Source organism: Chelonoidis abingdonii, chromosome 10, assembly GCF_003597395.2.
Source record: "Chelonoidis abingdonii isolate Lonesome George chromosome 10, CheloAbing_2.0, whole genome shotgun sequence".
NCBI classification, from domain to species: Eukaryota; Metazoa; Chordata; order Testudines; family Testudinidae; genus Chelonoidis; species Chelonoidis abingdonii.
Window position 1 is genome coordinate 23,666,070 of NC_133778.1, and position 17,323 is coordinate 23,683,392.

Here is a 17,323-nt window from a genome sequence, read left to right on the forward strand (position 1 = left end):
AGCCACTTACTGGCTGGAGGGGGCAGTTTGTTGTTGTTCTGTGCTAAAATGCTGAGGGACCAAAATTCAAAGGTATTTAAGTATTCTACTGAAATCTGATTGCTAGCTAGTCCTAGAGTTCTCATTTCATAATATGATGTTAGACACAGCTTATAATTAATCAAGAAATCCCATTCTCCACCAGCGGATAGTGGTCTATGATTTTTGTGTATGTGTGTTTCCTGACCTGAAAATGAAAGCAAAAGCAGCGTTCAGATTCTGTATCTTTCAGAAGAGGCCACAACTTGCTTCTTAAAACAAGCGTTGGAAAAAAAAAAAAAAGGTTTGCAATTTTTCCACACCTCCACACTCTAAGAATCTCTTTTCCCATGGTCTCCTTTCACCTCTTAAAGATCATAATTCCATTATAGCTACCTCTCTTTCTAAGGAGTAAATATCTTCTTCCTTGATGCCTGGAGAAGACATATTTGTGCAATATATGGAGGTATATCTACCTTGTAGAACTGGAAGGGACCTTGAAGGGTCATTGAGTCCAGTCCCCTGCCTTCACTAACAGGACCAAGCACTGTCCTTGATAGTTCCCCTTGCTGATCCCTAAATGGCCCCCTCAAGGATTGAATTTACAACCCTGGATTTAGCAGGCCAATGCTCAAACCACTGAGCTATGCTTACCCACCCCCATCTCTCTCCTCTTTTCTTCTCCCCTGCCCCTTCTTCCTTTTTGGACTAAGCCTGTTACCCCTACAGCCCTCCTTCCATCCCAGATACGAAGATGCAATAATTATTCATATTTTAGACAACTACACTTGTATTTGTATGAAATTATAAATCATTCGGCTTCAAACCATGGAATAAAGAGCATTTTTTTTTCTTGTACGTGCCTAGGGTGTGAGTCCTGCCACCTCCCATGTCCTCCAGAAATATTCAGCATGCAACATGGCTAATCTTTTCAGGGAGTGTTCTGATAAACATTAGACACACGTTTTCCAAGTGGCGTCAGCCCAGCTTCTTAATTTTTGTCTTCAGACTTTACTCACCCCGAAATGGGGATTTGCTGCACTAAGTAAAGGCCCAATCAAAACAGTTCTACTTGTGACATTTTGCTGTTCCCCTCCTCTCCTTTTGTGTGCTCATTTTTGTCTGTTCAGATTGCAACCTCTTCAGGGCAGTGAACAGTCTTCTTTCTTGTGCGTAAAGCACCTAACACACATTAAGTTGTTCTCCGATATCAAATATAATAACCCTGCAGTTTGTCCTGTTCTTACTATTGTTGTTTATCCTTTATATCATGGTAGCATTCACAGATGTTAACCAGGTGGAAACATCATTGTAACAGGCATTGTACAAACATATTAAAAACACAACTTTAACTATACTGTCACCACCAGCTCTAGCTTAACAGCAGGCCTTGTTCCAAAGAAATTACAGACTAAAAGATATCGCATGAGAGTGAGACAAACAACGGATGGGAAGCGTAGAGGAGGAGGACAGAGTAACAGAAATAATAAGATGTTTTAGCACAGATTAGCTCTGTGAGCAATTCTTTGTCAATCTGAAGGCGTGATCACAACACACCTCCTGCCTACTCACTATTATATTGCAGTTTCTTGTGTAATTCAAGCAGAGGTGAGTTGTAAGGAAGGATGTGAAGAAGGATAAAGTGGTGGCTTTACTGATTGTGACTGGGAGTTTTTCCCACTTGGAAGAGCAGCCTGGGAGAAAGCACAAAGGTTCTTGTGCCAATGTGGATAAGCAGGCAATTCAAGAGTGAAGGCGAGAGAGCTGACCTCATAATAAGGAAACAGGGCAGATAGGTGAGTGTGACTAAATTGTGAAGGGCTTTGAAGGCTAGAACAAGGCGTTAGTGTCTGATGTGATGGAAGAGGGGGATTTAGTGGAGGGACTTAAAGGGGGTGGGTGTGTGTGTGTGAGAGAGAGAGAGAGAGAGAGACATAGGCAGACCACCAAGCCGGGAAATGGGTGGTGTAAGGTGGCAGGTATCAAGGCTAGAAAAGACACAGTATTCAAGGCATAAGATTATCACAGCTTGGGCAAGAGTCTTGGCTGTATGGGGAGAAAAATCAGCTCTCATAGACATTACGTAGAAAGAAGGGGGAAGATCTAGACGTGGCCTGGATGTGAGGCCCAAAAGAGAGACCTGAGTCAGAGATGAAGCTGAGATTATGGGTTTGAGTAACGGAGAAGAGGGCAAGTTATGCCTGTGTCATGATACAGAAAGGGGCAGGTCTATAAAAGTAATAAGTGCCTGCTTCTCCCCTTCAAATCATGTAGAGGAGCTGTGAGTGCTTCTGAAAATCAGGCCCCGTTATGTCTTAAATTAGGCAACCAAAAATTGAGGCAAAAAATCAGTGACTACTCTTGAAAATGTTCTCACTGTCAGAAATGTAGTAGCAGTTTGATTTAATTGCATTACATTTAATTTAATCAGATGTCATCTGTAACCCCTGGGGACGACAGTATGGGTATTGTGGGCCAGTGTCACAAAAATAAGATAATAGCCAAAGATGCAAGTCAGCTGGCCAGAAAAATATGGAATGGAGCCAAGGGTTTAGTTAGCAGAAATAGCTCCCTTTTCACACTGTGACCTGAAGGAGCCTTGAGGGTGAATAACCATCTGAAAATCAAGGCAGAAGGTTACAGCTTTAGCTGGTAATAACCTGTAAAGGGATGGAGTATACAATATGATAACAGTTGTTCTAGTAATTTAAATCTCTCCCAGATATCTGTGAGGACTTTGCTAGGTGACTTAGTACAGCAGGATATTGACACCTATTTGGTCACTCTCAGAAAAAACTAGCTTTATTTGTACAGTCAATTTTAATGACATCTGCTTATACCTGAAAATACAGAAGTATTCCCTGGTGTCATAGCTTAAACAAGCTGTTGATGTTTTGATCAGATACCTTGCCAACTACTGTTTGTGTTGAGTATGAATGTTGCAGACATCTGATAAGTCTTCAAATTATTCTCCTGGTAATGTTAAGTCACTGTTTTATTGTTGAGATTGGTAGAGGCTTAGATGAGACTATAAGACTGATTTGAATCAGTTATGTTCTCTCACTGCTCTTCTTTCAGTAAGATTTGCAGCTGAGTGATCTTTTGTTTTTGTGGGTCCTATCACTAAGAAGTGAAGTTGTATTAATGAACAACTTTGGGGACCACCAGTGTGCATGTCATGACACATCTTTGCCTTAATACTGGCCAACTTAAAATAAATCACATGATTTAGAAGAGCACCAATGGTGATGGATCCACTAGAAATGCTGAGAGAGTGAGTGAAAACATTGAATGCTAGTTCTGAATTCTTAACACTCACATAGCAGTTGTAATGTGTAAACATCAAAGTGCTTTACAAAGGTGTGCAGGTGTTTGTTTATCCTTATTTTAGGATAGTTATCCTTGTTTTATGACAGAAGATAGAGAGGTGAAATAACTTGGCCAATGTCACAGAATGTGTCAGTGGTGGAGTCAAGAATAGAATTCAGGTGTCTTGATTCTCAGTCATATTTTTGTTGTTTTTTTTAAATACCTTACCCATGTTTCTAACTATACCCTAAATTATTACAAGGGAAAAGAATCAATAATCTGGTTTATGCCTTAGAGGCCTGTCAGGCTGACATTGATCCCAGGCAAGATAATGGAGTGGCTGATGCAGGATTTGATTAATAAAGAATTAAAGTTGGTTAATATCATTAATGCCCATCAACATGGGATTAAGGAAAATAGACCCTGTCAAACTAACTTGATACCTTTTTTGTGAGATTACAAGTTTGGATGATAAAAGTAATAGTGTTGATGTAATATACTTAGACTTCTGTAAGGAATTTAACTTGGTATTGCATGGCATTTTGATTATAAAATTAATGTGGCATAACATTAAATGGATTAAAAGCTGGCGAACTGATAGGTCTCAAAATGTAATTGTAAATGGAGAATCATTGTCAAAAGGATGTGTTTCCAGCATGGTCCCCACAGGGCTCAGTTCTTGGCACTTCGCTTTTTAACATTTTTTAATCAGTGTCCTGGAAGAAAACATAAAATAATCGCTGATAAAGTTTTGCAGATGACACACAAATTGGGGGAGTGGTAAAGAATGATGAGGACAGGTCAGTGATCCAGAGCAATCTGGATCACTTGATAAGTTAGGCTGAAGCAAAAAATGTGTGTTTTTAATATGACTAAGTGATGTGTACATCTAGGGACAAAGAATGTAGACCATGCATACATGATGGGGGACTCTATCCTGGGAAGTAGTAACTCTGAAAGAGATTTGAGGACTATGGTGGATAATCACTGAACATGAGCCCCCAGTGTGATTGTGACCAAATGGGATAATGAAATCCTTGAATGCATAAACAGGAGTCTCAAGTAGGAATAGAGAGGTTATTTTAATTTTGTATTTGGCACTCATGTGACTGTTGGTGGAATACTGTGCCCAGTTCTGGTGTTCACAATTCAAGAAGGGTGTTGATAATTTGGAGAGGGCTCAGAGAAGTGCCATGAGAATGACTGAAAGATTAGAAAACATACCTTATAAGTGGTAGACTCAAAGAGCTCGATCTATTTAGCGTAACAAAGAGCAGGTTAAGGGGTGAATTGATTGCAGCCTGTAATTACCTACACAAGGAACAAATATTTAATAATAGGCTCTTCAGTCTAGCAGAGAAAGGTAGAACATGATCCAGTGGCTGGAACTTGAAGGTAGACAAATTCAGACAGGAAAGAAGGTGTAAATTTTTAACTAGTAGAATAATTTACCAAGGGTCATGGTAGATTCTCCACCACTGACAATTGGTAAATCAGGATTGGATGTTTTTCTAAAAGATCTGCTCTGGGAATTATTTTGGGGAAGTTCTATGGCCTGTGCTACACAGGAGGTCAGACTGGATGATCACAATGATCCTTTCTGACCTTAGAATCTATGAACCATCTGGAAGATCATCTAATGCAATGGAGTTTAAACTTCTTAATACTGAGGATCATGTCTTTGAATAGAGATCCTCTTGAAGGGTTATCTTCCCTTCTGACTGCCGAAAGCTGTGGCAAATATAGTAGTTATTTATGTGAAATAGCAATGTTACAAAAGGGTTATGGAGACAAGCTGAAAGTAAACCTGCTTTAGTGTCATGGGTTGGGCTGTTTGGTTAAATACACTCTCTCCCCCACCGCTGTTTTGTATCTGTGCTGTGCTTATTTTCTCTCTTTGTGTATAAACCTTCTCTTAAACCTGCAGCTCTCACTGCTTTATTCCAGGTTACTTTGCATTCAGTTCTCTCTCCCTGTGTGTCTTGCTGCACTGACAATTGTGTTGTGGCATGTAGGTTTGATTACAGATGAATTGACACCTGAAGAAGCACATGAGAAACAAAGATAGGAAGCAGCTATGCAAGTGTTTGGGGTTTTCTGTTTGTGAAAACCCTGTGGGAGCTGTAGGTCAGGCTACAGCTGCCAGGCAGCACCACTGATCAAATATTGACAGACTTGGTGAGGGTGCAATAGGCAGCCTGGTGAGCCACCTGGAAGAGCTCCATCTTCTATCATTGGTTTATGGGCAAGGTTGAGCACCAGTGATCTAAAGAATTGTGGCAACATTTCAACAATTAATTTTGTTGATTTCATTTAGGGCAGCTGCTCATGCTTTTATATAAGCAACAATTCAGAGTCACAGCAGCACCTAAAGTATCTGCGTACCACACTAGGCAATTATGGGGAAAGGCCTATGTGAAATATACAGAGAGGTGGGAATAGAATGAAGTAAAAAAAAGGCAGCAGCCAAAACTGTGGCCATCCTGCATGACTGGCACAGCAAATGGCTTGCTGTGTATTGATACCCTGTCCCAGAAATGTCTTGTCTCTGCTGCTAATATACAAACTAAACTACAGCTGTAACTATGAGGGTAAGCTGCATCCACTGGAAATAAATAAATGGTGTTTCTGGTCACTGATTCACACTAAATCCTTGTGTGTTACACTGTGTGAAAATGTCTTTTCCAGGAGGTGAAATTGACTGTGTTGATAAGGATGGCAACACCCCTCTGCATGTGGCTGCGAGATATGGACATGAGCTTTTGATTAACACCCTAATAACCAGCGGAGCTGATGCTGCCAAGTAGGTTGCTCAAGAAATGCTGTTCCTAATGGTTAAATATTATGGGTAATACTAGATAATGCTTATTTTTTGGATTCCAGTGTATCCAGGTTAAAATGCATGTGCATAATTATGAATTCAGTAACAAACAGTTTGTATCAGGAAGTCAATTTGAAATCAGTATAAGATATAAAGCTGCTGATGAAGGGCATGTAATTCCCTCAGTTTCTAAAATAAATACATTTACATCCATAAGCTTGTAGTACTAAACTGATTTATTCCTTTATCTAGTATCCATTGGTGCTGGATAAGTGTCAGTAGAAATGTTCGGAGACAAAGCTGGGTTTAGTCAGTAAAATTATTTCAGAACCTAATGCAGGTGTGGTGCCCAGTCTTTGTGTCTTATGGTTTTAGATCTTCAGCTGGCTGAGATGATGAGGCTGATTTTGTTTTGGGGTTTTATTGAGTGAAACTGAGAGATAAATTTTGATAAGTTGTTCAACTCTTTGTGCTCCAAGGGGTTGAATTTGTTAGGCTGATTTTACTCTGTGTTTGTGTGTGTATGAGAAAGAGACTGTATTAGACTATGTTCATGATATATATATATATATATATACACATACACACACACACACACACACACACACACACACACATGTAACCCTTCTGGGTTCAGTATCCAGGGGTTCCATTTCAGTAACACAGTGCATAACCGGCTCGAGCCCCCACCCAGTGACCTGGGACACTTACATACCACACCCGCTAGGCAACTCTAGGAGGCAATACTTCCCCTCTCGCAAGCACGGAGTCTGAGTGTAGCAAAATCTTTTTAATAAGGAAGGAATAAATGTGGCATCCCATTGGAGAAACACTACAAACAGAGTTATAACACAACACGTAAACAAAAAACCCACCTCCAAGTACGTTTGGCAATGTCCTTTCCCTTAGGGTCTTAAGTCCAATCACCCCAAAGTCCAACCACCCAAGTCTCTGGTCAGTGCCACCCCAGAATTCAGAGTCTATCTGTAGAGGTCCCTCCCCCGAGTCTGGGTGAAAGGGGCACCTTACGTGGTCCAGAGCCAACTGCCCTGCCTCTCCGTGGGTTCTGCTTCTACCTTCTCCACGAACTGCTCCGCCTTACAGCCACTCCACTCTGCTCCTCCAGCCATCCCCACAAACTGCTCCACTCCGCCAGCTGCTCTGTTCCACGTATAGTTCAGGCTTCCCCACTAGTTACAACACAAGCATCTTACGCATGTTGCTCGGCGCGACTACAGCTCTGGAGGGCAGATTGAAGTGTACTTCTAAAGCCCATCTATCTTGAGCGAGAGCGCGGTAGTGACGTCTACACACTCAGTCAGGAGGAGTCGCCTCAGTGGCTGAGTGAAACCTATATGTAAGTCCGCAAATCAGGCATTCACATACAGTACATACTGTAATAGATTCTATCTATAGAGATAAAACTGTCAAGCATCTGCACACTAACACCACCAGTGGAGGTAGAGGAACGCGTGATGATATAATCTGGGCGTCGGAGCGCACACAGGATGACTGCAACCACGATGACACAGAATACTCGTCGCGCAAGCACTAGTCACGTCCATCACTGGCTTTTGGAACCCATGTCCCGTTGTCTAGAAGGTGTCATTTATATTTAGTATTGAGACATTTCTGTGTAATAAGAGCAGTCTCTAGTTCCTCATTCACATAATCAGGTGGCAACACTTTATTTATTCTGCCCCAATAATGAAGAAATTGGGGATCCCAGAAATGTCAAAATAACCATCCCCAGGCTCCTTGCTGGGTGTGCCTATGCAAATATTTGAGACTTCACATTCCTGACATTCTTTCCACGCTTCCCATAATTCACCACCAGATGTCAGGCTACATCTCATCCTGACTGTGCTTACATCCATATTGCAGGCCGAATCCTAGGAGGTGCATTGATTTCAGTGAGAGTTGGACGTTTAGCACCTCCTAGGACCTCACCCTAGAGTAGTGAGGTAACAGAGCACTAAATTTCCAAAACAGTTGGGGGAAGAGTAAAATTAACTCTGAAAGGGAAAAGAGATGGAGTAGAGTGCAGCCTGGTGGCCACAGGGTAATGCCAGGGAGGAGACCTGGTTTAGGTATCTACTGTGAATCTCTTGTTCCCTGAACAAGCAGGGAACAGAGAGAGCTAGTTATTTGCCCATTGCTATGAATGAAGCATCATAAATATTGTTATAAATGTTTTGTAATATTCATCATATGCATCTGAACATGCAATTGAATATTTCCTGACTAGAACCAACCATAAGTATGTGTGATGCCTAATACTGCTATAGTTGCTGGAGAACATCCTGCTTTAGGACCCAGGTTTTCTTTTTAAAGATGTTTGCAGTTTTCTAGGCTTTTCGTTTGGAGATTTTGAAATAAGTGTTTTTTTCACCATGTTTTGCTATCTGCTTCATTAAAATTGCTTCTCACCAGACAAAAAAGACAGGGTCAGATTTATACCAGCTTGAGCATCTGGTCCTTTTTGTCTAAATATGATTTTTCATAGCTCTTTCTAATATATAAAGTTTCAGTCCATCTGTTTTCTGAGTTTTAAGGTAACAGGGAATAGCAGTGAGATAACTAGCTCTTGCAATCTAAGTTTTCTGCTCAAAATTTCTATTTCACACTTGGGTGACCTGTGCATTGATCAAATAAAATACGTTTGCCAACAGCAGAAATATCTGAAGTGGGAAGTCTGCTAAGATGTGGTAGGCAGATCCAAATGATGGCACTGTTCTGAAAAAGAAATTACCTACCCAGTACTACTAGAGGGAATGAGCTTTTAGTATGTGTTCTATGTAAATAACTTTAGCATAGTTCTTTGAACTGGCATGGAAAAGGAAGAATTTCTGCAGTGCTGCTAGCAGAAACTGCAGACAACAAGGTCAGCTAATTGATGCAATTGCCTTTCAGGGATATGGAAGGTAAATAATGTAGGGAGCAGTTGTGAGCAGCTCTATACAGTATGGCACTGGCTAGCAGATGTACAAATTGCATCTCTGGCTGGACACCAGCCAAAATATGCACTGGGGTGGAAATCTCTATACAGTGATGGGGAAATGTGGCTTGACATAACTAGTGGGGAAGGGGAAATTGATGTAAAAATCAGAGATGCATGGAGAATACTATGACTATATATAACAAATTGTCTTTGTGATTTAAAGTTAAATAAATACATCCACAGCTTAGATATGCAACCTGTTTAGGCAGGCTTGAGCAGCTTGGTGGAGCTTGTGCTATTGCCTTTCAAAGAATAGAGTTTCAGAACATCCTTGGGCAGGTTTACTCTGTGGGAGACACAGGGCATTGATTAAATTAAATTTATACAGCACTGTAGATCACTTCTGATTGTGGTCAAGTAGAGAAGGTTGACAAATGCAATGTGAAAGGAAAAGAGGAATGGCAATACAGATTTTGCAACAAATCATATATACATAATATATAAAACTGCACTAGTGTTTGTGTGCATAATAAAAATGTATGTGATGTGAGAGAGAAAGAGAGCACATATTTGCAACAAACGTCTGCCTGGGTTGTAAGCACAGCAACATATTTTGCAGTTTCAGCTCAGTTGCCACCTTTTGTCAATTTAAGCCTTGTGTTAGAGCTGGATTTTAAACAGCTTATCCTAGTATGAAATAACTTTCACTAAAGCGTAGTAGTTCTCCTCTAAGAATTTTCCTGCCAACAGATCTTTCATAAAAACAAGTTCCTTCTGAAATCCTGCCTAGTGATATGATCATGTTACGTATATCCTTGGGTTGTCTTGAAGAAATTGAGAGATGGCTATGAATACATCTGGCATCATCCAGGAATTTAGTTAACTGTTTTTAGCTGCATCTGCAAAAGCAAAGAGTAGATTCTCATCTCATACACAGTAGCTGATTTCAGAAGCTCTACAGTGATACGCACCAAAGGACTTGCCGGCAAGTTAAAGTAGTATGGGCTGGATGAATGGACTATAAGGTGGATAGAAAGCTGGCTAGATCGTTGGGCTCAATGGGTAGTGATCAATGTCTAGTTGGCAGCCAGTATCAAACGGAGTGCCCCAAGGGTCAATCCTAGGACCAGTTTTGTTCAATATCTTCATTAACGATCTGGAGGATGGCGTGGACTGCAGTCTCAACAAGTTTGCAGATGACACTAAACTGGGAGGAGTGCTAAATACGCTGGAGGGTAGCGATAGGATACAGAGGGACCTAGACAAATTAGAGGATTGGCCCAAAAGAAACCTGATGAGGTTCAAAACAAGGACAAGTACAGAGTCCTGTACTTAGGACGGAAGAATCCCAAGCACTGCTATAGACTAGGGACCGAATGGCTAAGCAGCAGTTCTGCAGAAAAGGACCTAGGGGTTACAGTGAACAAGAAGTTGGATATGAGTCGACAGTGTGCCCTTGTTGCCAAGAAAGCTAACAGCATTTTGGGCTGTATAAGTAGGGTCATTGCCAGCAGAATGAGGGACGTGATCATTCCCCTCTATTCGACATTGGTGAGGCCTCATCTGGAGTACTGTATCCAGTTTTGGGCTCCACACTAGAAGGAGGATGTGGAAAAATTGGAAAGAGTCCAGCGGAGGGCAATAAAAATGATTAGGGGGCTGGAGCACATGTCTTATGAGAATTGGGATTGTTTAGTCTGCAGAAGAGAAGAATGAGGAGGGGAATTTGATAGCTGCTTTCAACTACCTGAAAGGGGGTTACAAAAAGGATGGATCTAGACTGTTCTCAGTGGTAACAGATGACAGAACAAGGAGTAATGGTCTCAAGTTTCAGTGGGGGAGGTTTAGGATGGATATTAGGAAAACCTTTGCTTCACCACTTTGCTAGTGAAACTGTAATGGGTTACCTAGGGAGGTGATGGAATCTCCTTCCTTAGAACTTTTTAAGGACCAGCTTGACAAAGCCCTGGCTGGGATGATTTAGTTGGGAACTGGTCCTGCTTTGAGCAGAGGGTTGGACTAGATGACCTCCTGAGGTCCCTTTCAACCCTAATATTCTATGAGTCTAAGACTGTCTGGGTCATACGTATTGGTAAAGTAATGTAAGCATAAATGACACTTGGCAAAAACTTGCCAAAGTACAAGAGTCAAGAATCTCAAAACCAGGAGCCTAAACTTAGGCTTCTAAGACCATATTTAGCCACCTGTCTGATTCTGAAAGGTACAGAGCACTCCACATTGATGCCAGTGGGAGCTGTTGAGGGTTCAGTATGTTTGAAAAATCAAGCAAATGTCTGATATGGATGTAGGACCCTAAATTTTTAAGTTCCTGTTTTAGAGTTTTGCCAAGGTGTCCGCTTTGAGGAGCCGACAGTCCTAACTGAAAAAGGATTCATGGGATAATGATTTGAACACAAAAATGCCTGGAGTCACTGCTCATGAGGATATAGGCAAAGTTGGGGAAAGTGGAGGGTTTAAGGATGGATGAGATGAAGTAGGATGTTTGGCACACAGGAACTGGGAGGCGGTTACAAGTGTAATAGCAGCTTGACAGAAGGCAAGAAGCTGCAAGTGGCAGGAGACAAAGAAAGCAGTTAGCTGAAGAAGCCATATAGTGTGGAAAGAGAGGAGAAATGTATGGGCTGGGGCAGAACCTCAAAGATGAGGATGAGGACCTGGAACTTGATGTAGATGGAAAGGGCAGTTGTGAGACATGGATGAGGAAAGGGGTGTGGTGGTCAGAGCAGAGGGAGATGTCCTCACAATGGTATTTTGGATGACTGAAGTATGGAAAAAGGAAAAACCAAGAAGCCAAAGATGAGGGGGAGATGCAATAATCTAGGTGAGAGCTAAATAAGACTTACACTGGCATGTTAGCAATAGGGATGCAGAGGAAAGATGGATTTTAGAGACAATACAGGGATTCTTTCAGTGTTTACTTTTTCACCTCATGTGATAGATAATACTTGTGTTGCAACTGACAGTCACAGTAGAAATTGAATCTAAATAAAATCTATTCTCTTAGCATCTCTCTTAGGTTCTCATCTCGTTTTTAAAACCACTAGCCTTGCTGTCAGATTGTAATCAAAATTGGATGCTAACATTATGCTTTAACAAACAAACTAAACTCCAGAAATTATAGAACGTATAAATAAAATTTATGATGCAAGAAAGAGCTACCTACAGAAGTATAGACACAATATTTTTTGAGAGAGGAATTTTCATCATCTGGGTTGAATGTAAACCATTCTTTTGGTAACTAATAAAACTATTCTGCCTAACAGGTGCGGTATCCACAACATGTTCCCCTTACATTTAGCAGCACTAAACGCTCACTCGGACTGCTGCAGGAAGTTATTGTCATCAGGTAAGTGAATCCAGCTGTGACTGTGGAGCTTAATTAATATCATGAACATGCTGCTTATGGCCTCTGTTGTATTCAGTGTTGTGAATTGTCCAAATGAAAGACTTCCTGTGCTGCTTCATGTGATTGTGTGGCTTGGCATACGGGAGTGTGCGTGGCTTTCCTAACTGCATGCTGATAATTACTAGCATCCTGTATTGTTCATGCCTGAAGCCCTCTGAATGCTTTTTTCCCCCTGGCAGTCACAGAGAGTTTATTTTAATTCACAGGGAAGGAGAGGAAAGGGAAAATCCTTTACCAAGCTGTAAAAATGTGAGATACGGTAGGTTCTTCTGAAACAAACAACTGTAGGCCCTGATTCAGGGGAAAGCACCCTTACTGAGGACAACACTTGAGCAAGTGTTTACATTCCATTGAAGTTCATGGGACTAAAACACATGCTTTCCTGAATCAGGGCTATAGTAAAGAAAATGAGGTAGTTAAAGTTCTCAGAAGGGGGCATGGGGCAAGTGTTAGTTTGCTAATACTGCTCTTTCAAAGTAATAAGGTGCCAACTCCTGGCTTCCTTATGCAGGCAAAAGTTCCACTGAGTTCAAAGATGGAGAGCAGTTCATATATTTTCCAGAAAAATGTATAACTCCTTAGCATGTGAAACCTCCCACAACCACTCTCAGCCATAAGGTTGAGTCCCCTGGGATGTTTAGGGGAAAAATAGTGTGAAAAATGTAACTTGCATACCAATTACAGCAAACCCTGATGTGCTCCGTCCTGGGCTATTAGGTCAGCAGGGGAAGCAGGCTGCTTAGGCATCCAAGGGTTAATTCCGTAAGAATCTGCGGTGGGGTTTATGTCTACAGCCTTGTGCATCTTTAAAAACATCTGTTGCACATTCCTGGAAGCATTTTTCCAGAATCTAAAAACAACCTGGAAAACACAAATAAATAAAATTCAACTCTCTGCTTGCTAGGGCTCGCTCTGTGCCTCTCCTCATTTCATCATATTTTTGTATCTGCATGGCCTGCTATCACAATTCTCTCGATAAGAATCTGCCTCATAAATGCCTGTCACATGATTTAATAGTTATGTAGCCCAAGGCTGAATGTGGAAATAGATTCTTTTTGACTTCACAGTTCTTTTTATAGAGCCACCAAGCTTGAGCAGCCACTGTCCGTTTCCATGACAACCACTTGCTGACTAGAGTTGCTTGTGTTCTGTTTTTTCTAACTAACTGTTTTTTCTGTCTCTGCAATGTTTCTTGTGGTTTAACTAGGACAAAAGTATAGCATAGTGTCCTTGTTTAGTAATGAACACGTGCTGTCTGCAGGCTTTGAAATAGACACCCCAGATAATTTTGGAAGAACGTGCCTCCACGCTGCTGCTGCAGGAGGGTGAGTAGTTACGATTATAGCTGTTACGCTAGTTGTAATTTAATTGTGGAGTCGGTGTAACTCAAGCCAGCTGTACCATCTGCAAAGGAATTCGTTCTAATTAAAGAGGAGCAAAACAATTTGATGTAAAATCTTTCTCTCTCCAGGCCGTGTCCCACCAGCATTTGGTAAACTGAGGCTCAAATTAGGGCTACTTGTATTGTGAATAAGAGTGATAGGACTCGGCCTTTTATTACAGAAGGCTAGTTTGTGATTTGAAACCTACACCTCTGGAAGGGAGTAACAATCCCCCTGTCTTCTGCAGACTGCTTAGACTTTGGGTCCTGGTACCAGGAGCAAGAGAGGCTACACACTCCCTCACTTCTCCCTGATTGCATGGGTTGACTCTTTGTTCCATGCCCCTCTCTCACTGGCCAGTACTGACATGCCAGCATAGGAGATGGGGTTGTAGTTCAAGGCTTACATGGGCCAGCAGAAAATAACCGTCCCTTGAGGGTGGATGCAGGGAAGGAATAGCGGCTCCCTGAGATGCTCCTTGTGGAGTGCAGCGAGGCACTGGCCCCTTGTTGTGTCCTTGCATCAAAATCTAATTATAACAGAAGATTTTTAAGGCATTAAAATGCCACAGTATTTTTTTGCAGGTTTCAGTCAGAGAGAGATTATTTTAAGCCTCTGAAGCCCATTGAAAGTAACTGAAATACAGAATCAAAAGGTTTTCATCCTCTGATGGTGAAATTCAGATGAGCGATGGGATCCTAGGAGTGAAAATGAATGAAAATTAAATTACGTCAGTTTCATTTGTAGCCCTCCTGCTCAGTTCCTTTCAAGATTTGCTGTTGATTCACAGTAGATTTGTTTGAAATTAACACGGAAAAAGCACAAAACACTTGGCAAGCTATTGTTTTCTGGCTCTTCTGTTGAGGACTTGATGGCTCAGAAGATTGCTAGATGGAGCCTCTAGAATCCATCCTAGATTGGCAAGGGTTGTATTGACCAGATATGGTAACTACCTGGTGACTATGTGGTAGCCTTTGTAAGAATGAGTTGTCAGCTCACTTCTTAGGGGACCATTGTCCACTTCACAAAAGTCGTCACATCACAAGTACATAATGAAAGTGTTTCAGACACTAGACAGGCTTGTTCTTGTTTAAGCATTTATTTCATACGGTTAACAGAAGATGTATAGTAGTTGGGTGGACTGAATTACAATGACAGAGCACTCTATGGAAAGTACCTCTCTTTAAAGCTGGACTCAAAATAATACCCCAGGTATCTGAAAGAAAGGGACTGAAATAAGAGGTAAAATTTGGGAACGTTGTGGGGAGCATTTTGTAGATATTTTATACACTGGCAATTTTAGATTGGGGTGAACACCAGTTTTGTTCCATCTGCTTCTTTTAGACTGGAACTGGAGCTGTATATAAAACACACATTTTCCTCTTGATGCATGCCTGTAACTCCTATTAACATCAATGGGAGTTATATTGGTATTGAGACAAGACTAGCTTTCAAAGGATCTCTTTTTTCTGTTTCTCAGTAGAAATGATTTATTACCTCTCTGAATGACAAAGGAGTGTTGGAAGATTATTGTGCTTCATTGCATGATCTTCTGGTTTGGTATTGTACATTAATTTACTTGAATTACAAAGACATTAAAATGCAGCTATTTTATTTTCCATTAAGAATCACTTCAATTTCAACAATAACAACACATAGTTGTATTATATTGAATTCATTCAGTGGGGATAAAAACTATTAATAATCCCATTTGAATGCAACAAAGCTCTTAAGGGTGTGCTTAACTTTAAGCTTGTTATTAAGTCTCTTTGAAGAAAATGGGATTTAAGTAGGTGCTTAAAGTTAAGTTTATGCTAAATGTTTTGCAGAAAAAAGTGGACTTCAGCATATGAACAAAAAATTAATCACGTCCTTAAGTGCTTTCCTGAACTGGGCCCTAAATCTCCTCCTCATTATTAGCCCAGCATTTTGTAAGCTTGCTTCAAACTTTAAAATTGTTCTTGGAAAAATTCTCAGCTCAGCATCGGAAGTATTAGCAGCACAACTCCCTTCAGAAATTTTTGACTGCCTTCCCTCACCTTGAATCCAGGACATATTTATTACTTTCTATTTATATTATTGATTTGTTTTAACTAGAGCTGTTGATTAATCACAGTTAACTCACGCATTTAACTAAAAAAAATTAATTCTGATTAATCGCACTGTTAAATAATAGAATACCAATTGAAATGTATTAAATATTTTGGATGTTTTTCTACATTTTCAAATGTATTGATTTTTATTACAACACAGAATACAAGGTGTATGGTGCACACTTCATATTTTTTATTACAAATATTTGCATTGTAAAAATGATGAAATAAATAGTATTTTTCAGTTCACCTCATACAAGTACCGTAGTGCAATCTCTTTATCGTGAAAGTGTAACTTTTTTTTTGTTATATAACTGTACTCAAAACAATGTAAAACTTTAGAACAGAGTCAGCAACCTTCGGCATGCAGCCCACCAGGGTAATCCACTGGCAGGCTGCGATACATTTTGTTTACATTGACGATCTGCAGGCACGGCCCCTTACAGCTCCCAGTGGCCATGGTTCGCCATTCCTGGCCAGTGGGAGCTGCGAGAAGTGACAGGCCACAGGAACGTGATGGCTGCCGCTTCCTGCAGCTCCCATTGGCCGGGAACGGTGAACCGCGGCCACTGAGAGCTGCGGGGGGCTGTGCCTGCGGACGGTAAAGATAAACAAAATGTCTCACAGCCCATCAGCGAATTACCCTGATGGGCTATGTGCCGAAGATTGCCGACCCCTGCTTTAGACCCTAAAGGTCCACTCAGTCCTCCTTTTTGTTCACCCAATCGCTAAGACAAACAAGTTTATTTACATTTACAGGGAATAGTGCTGCCTGCTTCTTATTTACAGTGTAACCTGAAAGTGAGAACAGGTGTTCGCGTGGCACTTTTGTAGCTGGCGTTGGAAGGTATTTACGTGCCAGATATGCTAAACGTTCGTAAGCCCCTTCATGCTTCGGCCACCATTCCAGAGGACATGCTTCTGTGTTGATTATGCTCATTAAAAAAAAGCGTTAATTAAATTTGTGACTGAACTCCTTGGGGGAGAATAGTATGTCTCTTGCTCTGTTTTATTCACATTCTGCCATATATTTCATGTTATAGCAGTCTTGGATGATGACCCAGAACGTGTTCATTTTAAGAACACTTTCACAACAGATTTGACAAAATGCAAAAAAGGTACCAATGTGAGATATCTAAAAATAGCTACAACACTCGACCCAAGGTTTAAGAATCTGAAGTTCCTTCCAAAATCTGAGAGGGACGAGTTGTGGAGCTTGGTTTCAGAAGTCTTAAAAGAGCAACACTTGGATGTGGAAACTACAGAACCTGAAACACCAAAAAAAGAAAATCAACCTTCTGCTGGTGGCATCTGACTCAGATGATGAAAATG

General features: G+C 41.0%; 1 protein-coding gene across 1 annotated transcript in view; it reads left to right on the forward strand.

Annotated features, from left to right (window-relative positions):
* Positions 1 to 17,323, forward strand: part of ANKRD44 (ankyrin repeat domain 44) — a 228,991-nt gene that overhangs the window by 141,291 nt on the left and 70,377 nt on the right. Inside the window, exons 10-12 of the mRNA XM_075069823.1 lie at positions 6,016 to 6,130; positions 12,374 to 12,456; positions 13,724 to 13,841. Coding sequence (XP_074925924.1) covers positions 6,016 to 6,130; positions 12,374 to 12,456; positions 13,724 to 13,841 — 316 coding nt within the window. The remainder of the gene's footprint in view (positions 1 to 6,015; positions 6,131 to 12,373; positions 12,457 to 13,723; positions 13,842 to 17,323) is intronic.